Source organism: Nipponia nippon, unplaced genomic scaffold (genome assembly GCF_047370975.1).
Source record: "Nipponia nippon isolate SJK-2023a ecotype South Korea unplaced genomic scaffold, ASM4737097v1 scaffold_10, whole genome shotgun sequence".
Classification (NCBI taxonomy): Eukaryota; Metazoa; Chordata; class Aves; order Pelecaniformes; family Threskiornithidae; genus Nipponia; species Nipponia nippon.
Window position 1 is genome coordinate 154806 of NW_028262291.1, and position 9067 is coordinate 163872.

General features: G+C 75.7%; 4 protein-coding genes across 4 annotated transcripts; 2 read left to right on the plus strand and 2 right to left on the minus strand.

The window, feature by feature from the left end:
- The first annotated feature begins 926 nt into the window (after nucleotides 1-926).
- Nucleotides 927-2669, plus strand: BTBD18 (BTB domain containing 18). The gene is made up of 3 exons (XM_087746769.1): nucleotides 927-1098; nucleotides 1507-1740; nucleotides 1831-2669. Exons 1-3 carry the CDS (start codon nucleotides 927-929, stop codon nucleotides 2667-2669), a joined length of 1245 nt encoding a protein of 414 aa, XP_087602895.1.
- A 126-nt stretch (nucleotides 2670-2795) lies between these two features.
- Nucleotides 2796-4221, minus strand: SELENOH (selenoprotein H). Its single transcript, XM_087746675.1, has 5 exons — nucleotides 4012-4221; nucleotides 3541-3687; nucleotides 3328-3473; nucleotides 3143-3256; nucleotides 2796-2998 (listed from the first exon to the last, which is right to left on the minus strand). Exons 2-4 carry the CDS (start codon nucleotides 3684-3686, stop codon nucleotides 3156-3158), a joined length of 393 nt encoding a protein of 130 aa, XP_087602801.1. The 5' UTR covers nucleotide 3687; nucleotides 4012-4221; the 3' UTR covers nucleotides 2796-2998; nucleotides 3143-3155.
- A 236-nt stretch (nucleotides 4222-4457) lies between these two features.
- Nucleotides 4458-7047, minus strand: TMX2 (thioredoxin related transmembrane protein 2). The gene is made up of 8 exons (XM_087746674.1): nucleotides 6823-7047; nucleotides 6169-6229; nucleotides 5877-5990; nucleotides 5453-5529; nucleotides 5272-5378; nucleotides 5121-5186; nucleotides 4894-5023; nucleotides 4458-4784 (listed from the first exon to the last, which is right to left on the minus strand). Exons 1-8 carry the CDS (start codon nucleotides 7009-7011, stop codon nucleotides 4656-4658), a joined length of 873 nt encoding a protein of 290 aa, XP_087602800.1. The 5' UTR covers nucleotides 7012-7047; the 3' UTR covers nucleotides 4458-4655.
- Nucleotides 7048-7250: 203 nt separating this feature from the next.
- On the plus strand, nucleotides 7251-9026 carry MED19 (mediator complex subunit 19). The gene is made up of 5 exons (XM_087738796.1): nucleotides 7251-7479; nucleotides 7908-8164; nucleotides 8252-8348; nucleotides 8439-8533; nucleotides 8687-9026. Exons 1-5 carry the CDS (start codon nucleotides 7284-7286, stop codon nucleotides 8753-8755), a joined length of 714 nt encoding a protein of 237 aa, XP_087594922.1. The 5' UTR covers nucleotides 7251-7283; the 3' UTR covers nucleotides 8756-9026.
- The last annotated feature ends 41 nt before the right edge of the window (nucleotides 9027-9067 follow it).

Here is a 9067-nt window from a genome sequence, read left to right on the forward strand (position 1 = left end):
GAGGGCCAAGGCCGGGCCAGGGCGCGCTGTCCCCGCTCGCTCCTCGCAGCGGGAGGGCGCAGACCGGCCCGTGGCGGGGGTCAGCCCCATGGCGGGGTTCAGCCCCGTGGCGAGGGTCGGCCCCATGGCGAGGGTCGGCCCCATGGCGGGGGTCGGCCCCATGGCGGGGTTCAGCCCCGCGGCGAGGGTCGGCCCCATGGCGAGGGTCGGCCCCATGGCGGGGGTCGGCCCCATGGCGGGGTTCAGCCCCGCGGCGAGGGTCGCCCCCATGGCGGGGGTCGGCCCCATGGCGGGGTTCAGCCCCGCGGCGAGGGTCGGCCCCATGGCGGGGGTCGGCCCCATGGCGGGGTTCAGCCCCGCGGCGAGGGTCGGCCCCATGGCGGGGGTCGGCCCCATGGCGGGGTTCAGCCCCGCGGCGAGGGTCGGCCCCATGGCGGGGGTCGGCCCCATGGCGGGGTTCAGCCCCGCGGCGAGGGTCGGCCCCATGGCGGGGGTCGGCCCCATGGCGGGGTTCAGCCCCGCGGCGAGGGTCGGCCCCATGGCGGGGGTCGGCCCCATGGCGGGGTTCAGCCCCGCGGCGAGGGTCGGCCCCATGGCGGGGGTCGGCCCCGCAGCCTGCCGCCCGCGCGCCCCCAGCCCGGCCCCGCACAGCCCCACGCCGGACGCCGTCTTGCAGCGAACCGCGCGCCTTTGCCCCCAGGCTTTGGCCGGCGCAGAGGCACCGCAGCCGAGGGAAGCGGCCGGGGTCACGGCGGGAAGGCCTCGGCGGCGGAGGCCGGCGATTGGACGTCCCCCCAGCCCCCGCCGCCCCCCGCCGCAGGGAGCCCCGCCACGGCGGCGGCACCGCGCCCTCGCGCCCCGCCCACCGCGGCCCCCCGCCGCGCCGCCATTGGCTGGCGGGACGCGATTGGCCGGCAGGTGGGCCAATGGCGGGGCCGTTGCTGGGCGGGGCGAGCCGCCGGGCCACGCGGGGCGGCGGGCGCGAAGCGCGCGCGGGCTGTGGGCAGGGGGCGCGTCCGCGCGTGGCCGCACGGTCCCGGTGCCGGTGCCCGTCCCCTGCTCGGGGCCTCGGCGGCAGCCCCCGCCCCCCGCCGGCAGGTACGCGGCGGGCCCGGGGCGGGGGCGGGGGGCGGGGACCGGGCGCCTGCGGCCGCGCCTCAGACGGGGGGCGGGCGGGGCGCGGGGGGCGGGCGGCGGGCTCCGAACCCGCCCGTTTTTCCCCCAAAATCGCCGTGGCCGGCGCCCTCTGGTGGCCGAGCGGAGCCCCAGGGGGTGGCAGGGGCGCGTGGGGCGTCGCGCAGCCCGGTGGAGCTCCGCGGGGGCCCTTGCCCGGGCACTGGATGACACGCAAGCAGCCCCACAGGCGTGCACGGCTGGTGCACGGCTGGTGCACGGCTGTGTGGACCATAGCACAGACACACGGGGCTTTGCACGGTGGCTGTGCCGCTGTGCAGACCGTCGCGTGGCTGCACGGGCGATGCAAAACGCGCCTGTGCTCTTGTGCAGGCGCCGCTACATCCCAGTCCCAAACCGTTCAGGCCAGTCCGAAGTGGGGGAGGCAGGTGCCAGTCCCCGCGTCCCCAGCGCCGCGCTGTCTCCGCAGGCTGCCCATGGGCTCTCCGTCGGCCACCCCGAGGCTGCTCTACCGCAGCACCCGCCTGCTCCGCACGGCCTTCCAGCACCTCCACCAGCAGCAGCAGCGCGCCGATGCCTTCTGCGACGTGGTCCTGCAGGCTGAAGGTGAGCGGGCAGGGTCCCAGCAGCCCCCCAGGGAGGATCGGGGAGAGCAGGGGGGGTTGCGGGGCGGTGACAGCCGCTGTTGCTTTGCAGGCGAGGCGGTGGCGGCCCACTGCTGCGTCCTCTCCGTCTGCAGCCCCTTCTTCATGGAGCAGCTGGGCCGGGAGCTGCCCCCCCGCGGTCGCAGGGTGGTGCTGGAGCTGGGGGGGCTGAAGATCGGGGTGCTGCGCAAGCTGGTGCGCTTCCTCTACACCGCCGAGCTGGAGGCCACGCGGGAGGAGGCGCAGGAGGTGCTGGCAGCCGCCCGCCGCCTCCGCGTCACCGAGCTCGAGTCGCTGCAGCTGCGGGGGGGACGCCTGGTGAGGCTGGGACCCCAGCGGCAGCTCGACCGCTCCTGCCTGCGCCCCCTCCGGCACGGCTCCCCCGTGGCGGCGGGTGGCAGGGCCGAGCCCGGCGGTGCCGGCGTCCCCCCCGGGAGTGGCGGTGTCCCCCCGCGGGAGCGGCCGTGTTCTCCGGCGACCGCGCACCCCAGCCCCGGCCCCGTGGGGCGGGTGAAGCTGCGGAAGGTGGAGAGCGGGGGGCGCTGGGAGGTGGTGCGGGAGAGGCAGCCCCCCGCCGCGCCCAGCGCCGTGGCAGCGGGCAATGGGGTGACGGAACCGCGGCCTCCCCCGGATGCAGGTGCACCGGGGCGAGCGGTCAGGCGCTCGCCGCCCCGGCGGCCCCCCCGGGCGGCCTGGAGGAAGCAGGACCAGGTGCTCCCCGCACCTCAGCAGGGCTGCAGGCAGGCGCTGCCACCGGCGGCCTCCCCAGGTGACCCTGAGGAGGAGGAGGTGGATGTGGGGACGGCAGAGCCCTGCCTGCCCCCCGGCACCCTCTGCGTCTGGCCCTGCGCCTCGTCCGAGTCGGATGAGGAGGTGGACGTCCTCACCTAGGGGGGCCGGCTCGGCCCCCCACACCGCTGCCTGCACGCAGGGCACCGCAGGCAGGGCTGCCCGTGCCCCAGGCACAGGGGCTGCACCCGCCCCGGGCTGCGTGGCATCGAAATAAAGCGCTGGAGCTGGCAGAGCTGCGCCGTGGGGCTGCTAGGCTTTATTGGGGAACAGCGGGGACGAGGGGGGATGCAGGGGGAGCCGGGGGGTCCGGCGGTGGCTGCTCGCAGCGGAGCTGTGGCATCGGAGACGGGACTGGGGCTGGCGGGTGCCCCCCACTTCGTCTCGCCTCTTCATGGACGCTCGCGCTGCGGGTGCCGGTCCCGGCTTGGCTGTGGGGAGAGGGCGATCGGTGTGGTCCCCATCCCCATCCCGTCCCTGTCTCCATCCCATCCCATCCCCATCCTGTCCCTGTCTCCATCCCATCCCTCTCCCCATCCCATCCCATCCCTCTCCCCATCCCCATCCCCGCTCACCTGGCCGCTGCCTCTACGCCAAGCTGCTCTTCAGGGCTTCCACCACGGCCTCCGGCTGGGGGAACTTCAGCTTGCGGGGGGGCCCCTTCCCAATGCCGCTCCACAGCTCCACGGCTGGGGAGGAGGAGGGGGGACGGGTCAGCGGTGCCGGGGAGCCCCCCGCCCCCCCCGGCCCCGGCACTCACTGCTGCCGTCCTCCTTCACCAGGGACACCTCGAAGCTGTTCCTGCGCGGCTGCCGGGGGTTGATGTCCACGGGGAGGTGGGCCACGGCCCCGCGCAGGGCCTCGCTCACCGCCGCCGCGTTGCGCCCGAACACCCGTCAGCTCTTGCTGGGGGGAGAGGGGGGGTCAGCGCCCGGGGGGCTCCCGGGACCCCCCCCCCGCCCGCCCCGCTCACCAGTGCTCGATGACGACGCGGGGGCCGGTGCCCCCCGGGCTGCCCTCGCCCTGGCTGCGCGCCCGCTTCTGCGGGGAACCCGCCTGCTCCGGTGCCTCGGCCGCCGCCGGCCGCTGCGCCCCGCGCTTCTTCCCGCGGGGAGCCATCCTGGGGAGAGGCCGGGGCGATGGGGGCCCGGGCCGCGGGGGGCGGGAAGGGGGAGCCGGGGGGGGGGGACCCGCGCTGCTGGGGGGGGGGGGGAGGGTCCCCACAGGGGTCCCGCGTGGGGGGCGGGGACCCGGGGACGCCCCCTGCGGGCGAAGGGGGGCCGGGGGGGGTCCCGCCCGGGGGCGGGGGGGTCCCGGGGGCGCCGCCGCGGAGGAGCGGGCGGGGAGGGGGTCCCGAGGGCCGCGCCGCCGCGGGGAGGGGGCAGGGGGGTCCCGGGTCCCGCTGCGGGGGCGCGGAGCCCGGCGCGGCCCCGCCGCCTCCTACCTGCCGCGCCGCGCCGACCACGTGCCGGGACCGCGCGCCGGCCTCCGCCACTCGGGAGAGCCGCCGGGGGGGGGGGGCCGGAAGGGGGAGGTCGGGGCTGAACGGCGCTGCGGAGCTCGCGGGCCGAGGGAACCGGGCCGCTCCCCTCCTCCCCACCGCACGCCTCCGTGGGGCCCCCTCGCCCTTCCCGGGCCACGGGTGGCGGGGCGGCCCGGGCCGCGGTAACGCCTGTATGTCCCCCCCCCCGGGCAGGGTCAGTGGTTCCGCCCGCCGCGCCCCCCTCCCCGCCGTGCACTATGCGCCGCGGCGCCAGCCAATCAGAGCGGGGCGCCTTCGCGACGGCCCCAGCCAATCAGAGCGCGGCACCATGCCCACGGCCCCGCCCCCAGCTGCGCAGGGGGACCCGCCCCCCCAGGTCACGGTCACGGACAGGGTCACGGTCACGGTCACGGTCACGGGCAGGGGCCGTTTATTGTCAGCGATGAGGATGAGCGTTAACCGAGGGCGGGGGCTCCCTGCCGCTGGGGGCGCCCTGCTCGCCCGGGACCCCCGAGCGGTGCCGGCAGGGCCGGGCAGGGCCCGCGGGGCCGGGGCCGGTGTGGGTGCCCCGCGGGCGCGGGGGCGGCGGGAGCAGAGGGCAGCTGCTACTTCTCCTTCTTGAGCTCCCCGTCGGGGTGCGCGGGGGGCTCCTCAGGCCCCTCCTCCCGCGGCTTCGCCTGCTTCTTGGCCCTCTGGTAGAGCTCGTTGAGGTTGAACTCCCGGATCACGTTCTCCTGCGGCCCAGAAGCAGCGTCGGCACCCCCGGACCCCGCTGCCCCCTCCCCAGGGCACAGGGCGGCTGCGGGTCCCATCCTACGCCGGGGGCAGCGGGGTCCCACCCACCTCGGAGAAGGTCCAGGACACGGCCCGGCCCTTCTTGTCGATCTGCGGCCGGCGCATGGTCTCCGTCCCGCCCTGGAAGAGGATGAGGGTGGGCAGCTGCTTGGTGAGGGGTGAGGTGCTGACCTTGTACCTGTGGCCGGAGGGGGAGAGGCCGACAGTGAGCGCGGGGGGCTCTGGGGACTCTGCCGCGGCCCAGGCCCCACTGCCCCGGCCGTCTCCCCCCAGACCTGGTGCTGACATCCGTGTACCGGCCAACGTCCACCTTCCCGAAGTGCAGCCCCGAGCAGTTGTACCTGGGGAGGACGGGGACACACGGCCATGAGCAACCCCTGGCCCTGGCCCCGCACGTCGCCGAGGCCCCCGGCACATGCCACTCACTTGAGAGAGAGGTCGGCGAAGATGGGGGCGAAGGACTGGCACTCGCTGGACCAGTTGGCGAAGAACTCGACGATCCAGGTCACCCGCTTGTCCCGCTCCAGCTCCTCCTGCCGCAGGGGCGCGGGGCTCAGCAGGGGGCGGCAGACAGAGCCCCCCGGAGCCCCCCAGGGAGGATACTCACATCTATGGTCTTGTCGCTGAAGTACTTGATGTACTCGGGGCCCATGTAGAGGGGGGGCTTGCAGGTCATCAGGAAGACTGCAACGACAGCGCCCCTGAGCCCCCCGCCCCCGGGAGGCCCAGGCTGGGTTTGGGACGAGGCTCCTCCTTCCCCGGAGCAGCCCGGGGGGACGGAGGCAGAGCGCTGGGGCAGGCAGGCTGCCCCTCAAGGCGCTTCCTGAGCCCCCCTCGCCCACCGCTGCCCCCTCAGCCCACGCAGACTCCTTACGCCTGCAGCCTCCTCCGGCAGCGAAGGCCGCAGGTCAGCCCCATGGCGAGAGGGAGCTCCGACCCTTCCAGCCGGGTGGCACGGAGGACAGGCAGAGCCGTGCCCGGGGGGGCACTGCTGCTGCCCCGGTGCTAGGGGTCCCCCCCGCCGGTCTCACCTATGCAGAGTGTGAGGTAGAGCAGGCCCATGCGGATGTCGAGGCGGAAGAAGAGGATGGCGTTCGCCACTTTGCTGAACATGAAGATGTTCCCGATGTGCTGCTCCACGGTGACTGGGGAAGGGCGAGAGGGATACAAGATGGGGCCAGATCCCCCCAGAAGACCGGAGGGATCCTGAGGGAGGGCCAGATCTGGTCCTCCAGACCCCAACCCATCCAGCTCCTTGGGGAAGGCCCCACGAGCGGCCCCACAGCCCCCCGCGCCCACCCCAGCGCACAGGCCCCAACTCACTGGAGCGTCGGTTCTTCATCATCACGATGGCGCTGAGGAACATGAGGATCTCCACCTCCCGCTGGGACAGGAGAGACGGCGTGAGCAGGAGGCACCCACAGGGCCCTGCAGCCGCCCGGCGCTGCCAGGCTGCAGAGCCTGGGAGCAGCCGCCAGCGCCGGCTGCAGCCACGCCGCCCTCCCGCAGCCTGGCTGCTCCTGGCCCAGCCTGGCACAGGGACGAGCGGCCGCGGCCGTGCCAGGCCCTGCTGGCCCCAAGGCCCTGCCAGTTCCCTGCCTCCTCCCGGGGCTCTTTTCCCTCCCGAGTCCTGAGAGGGAGACAGCAAGGAGAGGGGGCTGCCCCTGCAATGACGGGCACGGCCTCCCGTCCTCGCCGGTGCCTGGGGAGCCCCTCAGCAGCGGGACAGCACCGGCAAAGCAACGCCGGTGGCCACTGGGCTTCCCCCCTCCTTCGGCTGGGCCGGGGACGCAGGCCCAGAGCGGGGCGCAGGGCAGACCCGGGGGTGCCAGGCCCGGCAGGCGGCGGGGGCCGGAGGGGAGCCAGGCCCGCAGGGTGCAGGCCGAGGGGCGGGCCGGGGGGCGCGGGGCTGGGCCGGGGCTGGGGCCAGGCCGGGGCCGGGGGGCGCGGGGCTGGGCCGGGGCCGGGGCGCCTCACCCAGTCGAAGTCGCAGGGGTTGCCATCCTCCCGCTGGGAGGGCAGCCCTTGGCAGAGCGGCGGGACCTTGCGGACGAGCAGGAAGGCGGTGGCGAGCAGGGCGGACAGCGGGTAGTACGGCCGCGCCAGCCAGCGGCAGAGCCCCGGCACCGAATACAGCAGCGCCAGCAGCGGCGCCACCACCGCCATTTTGCCCGGCCGCCCCGCCCCGCTCCGCTCCTATTGGGCCGCCCGCCTGCGGGAGGCGGGACCTCTCCCCCGCTGGCCAGTAGCGAGCGGCGCTGTCCAGCGCTTCCCCTACGCCGGTGGGCTAATGGGAGGGGGGGAAGGGAGAAGCGGCCAATCAGAAGGCTGGGGCCGCGTCTCCCTTAGCAACAGGGGCGGCGGGCGGGGCCTAGGCGGCGCTCGGCCAATCGCGGCGGGGCGGGGCGGGGCGGCCCCGCGCGGGGCAGGCCGGGAAGATGGAGAACTTCTCGGCGCTGTTCGGCGGGGCCGAGCCGCCGCCCGCCGCCGCCGCCGCTGCCCTGGGCTTCGGACCCGCCAAGGCGCCGGGCGCCGGGGCCGCGCCCCCCCCCGCCGCCGCCGCGCCGCCGCCGGGCGAGGACGCGGCCCGCAAGGCCGCCTGCGGCCCCTTCTACCTGCTGCGGGAGCTGCCAGGTGCGGGGCGGGGCCGCGGGGCGGGGGGCGGGCGCCGCGCTCGACCAATCGGCGCGGCGGAACGGGGGCGCGGCGGGAACTGGCGGCGCGACGGGCCAATGAGGGGAGAGGGTGGTGGGCGGGGAGGCGCGAACTGACAGCGCGGTAGGCCAATGAGCGCGCGGGGGGCGGGGCCAAGCCGCTCGCCATCGAGGGGGGAAATGGGGCCTGAGCGGGGCCGGGGGTGCCGGGGCGGGGGTGGGGAGCGGGTCCGGGGGTCCCTGGTGGCGGGGTGGGGAGCGGGATCGAGACGGGGGGGAGCGGGCCCGGGGGTCCCGGGGCCGGGGCGGGGAGTAGGGCCGGGGGGCCCGGGGCCGGGGCGGGGGGCCCGGCGGGGCCGCAGCACCCCCCCATCCCCATCCCCTCCCCGCGGCGGGCGGCTGGCGCAGGCACCACGGAGCTGACGGGCAGCACCAACCTGATCACGCACTACAACCTGGAGCACGCCTACAACAAGTTCTGCGGCAAGAAGGTGAAGGAGAAGCTCAGCAACTTCCTCCCCGACCTGCCCGGCATGATCGACCTGCCCGGCTCCCACGACAACAGCAGCCTGCGCTCCCTCATCGAGAAGCCGCCCATCTGCGGCAGCTCCTTCACGCCCCTCACCGGCACCATGCTGACGGGCTTCCGCCTCCACGCTGGCCCGGTGAGCGGGGGCTGCGGGCTGGGGGGGGCCGCTGCGCGGGCGGGAGGCGCCCGGCCCGGCCTGACCGGCCCCGTCTGCCCTCCCCAGCTGCCCGAGCAGTGCCGCCTGATGCACATCCAGCCGCCCAAGAAGAAGAACAAGCACAAGCACAAGCAGAGCCGCACCCAGGACCCCGTCCCCCCAGGTAAGGGGCTGCGCCTCGCTGCCGCAGCCGCCCCCTCTTCCCTCCGGCCCCGGGGGACGCCCCGCTCAGCCAGCGCTCTCCTTTCCCCAGAAACCCCCTCGGACTCTGACCACAAGAAGAAAAAGAAGAAGAAAGAGGAGGATCCGGAGCGGAAGAGGAAGAAGAAAGAGAAGAAGAAAAAGAAGGTGGGTGGGGGGAGCCGGGGGCCGAGGCCCAGCCTGTGTCCACCCTGGGGGCCGTCGGGCGGCAGCAGGGCGCGGAGCCAGCGAGCGGCCGCTCCCGGGGGTGCTGCTGCGGAGCAGGCGGTCTCACGGGATGCGTCTGTCCTTCCTCCGCAGAACCGGCACAGCCCGGAGCACCCGGGGGTGGGCAGCTCCCAGGCCAGCAGCAGCAGCAGCCTGCGGTGAGGCGGCACCGGCACCGGCCCGGGGATCCCCCAGCCGATGGGAACGGCCTGACGGACCTGGGGGGCACTCGTCCCTCCTGCAGCGCTCGGCGGGGGGCTCGGGCTGGCCTGTCCCCCCGGCAGAGAGGGCACCCCCGCAGCCCCCGCCGGGCCCAGGGGACACAGGCTCTGCCGGACTGGGGGTGCCGACCTCGGCCTTTTATACCAAAACAACCCGGTGCATCGGGGCCTCTCTTTTTTAGTCACCTTTTAATTAAAGTCTCTGCTCTGGGGAGGGGCTGGTGGCAGTGGCTGCTGCAACCCTCGGCCGTCA

Excerpts from the sequence above, each read along its gene's own strand:
- BTBD18 (XM_087746769.1), top strand. The coding sequence starts at position 927 with ATGGCGGGGCCGTTGCTGGGCGGGGCGAGCCGCCGGGCCACGCGGGGC. Across the intron at positions 1,099-1,506 it reads CCCCCGCCCCCCGCCGGCAG|GCGCCGCTACATCCCAGTCC; the intron begins GTACGCGGCGGG and ends GCTCTTGTGCAG. Across the intron at positions 1,741-1,830 it reads CGTGGTCCTGCAGGCTGAAG|GCGAGGCGGTGGCGGCCCAC; the intron begins GTGAGCGGGCAG and ends GTTGCTTTGCAG.
- TMX2 (XM_087746674.1), bottom strand. The coding sequence starts at position 7,011 with ATGGCGGTGGTGGCGCCGCTGCTGGCGCTGCTGTATTCGGTGCCGGGG. Across the intron at positions 5,530-5,876 it reads CTACCTCACACTCTGCATAG|TCTTCCTGATGACCTGCAAG; the intron begins GTGAGACCGGCG and ends CTGTCGTTGCAG. Across the intron at positions 5,024-5,120 it reads TACACGGATGTCAGCACCAG|GTACAAGGTCAGCACCTCAC; the intron begins GTCTGGGGGGAG and ends CTCCGGCCACAG.
- MED19 (XM_087738796.1), top strand. The coding sequence starts at position 7,284 with ATGGAGAACTTCTCGGCGCTGTTCGGCGGGGCCGAGCCGCCGCCCGCC. Across the intron at positions 8,349-8,438 it reads CCAGGACCCCGTCCCCCCAG|AAACCCCCTCGGACTCTGAC; the intron begins GTAAGGGGCTGC and ends TCCTTTCCCCAG. Across the intron at positions 8,534-8,686 it reads AAGAGAAGAAGAAAAAGAAG|AACCGGCACAGCCCGGAGCA; the intron begins GTGGGTGGGGGG and ends CTTCCTCCGCAG.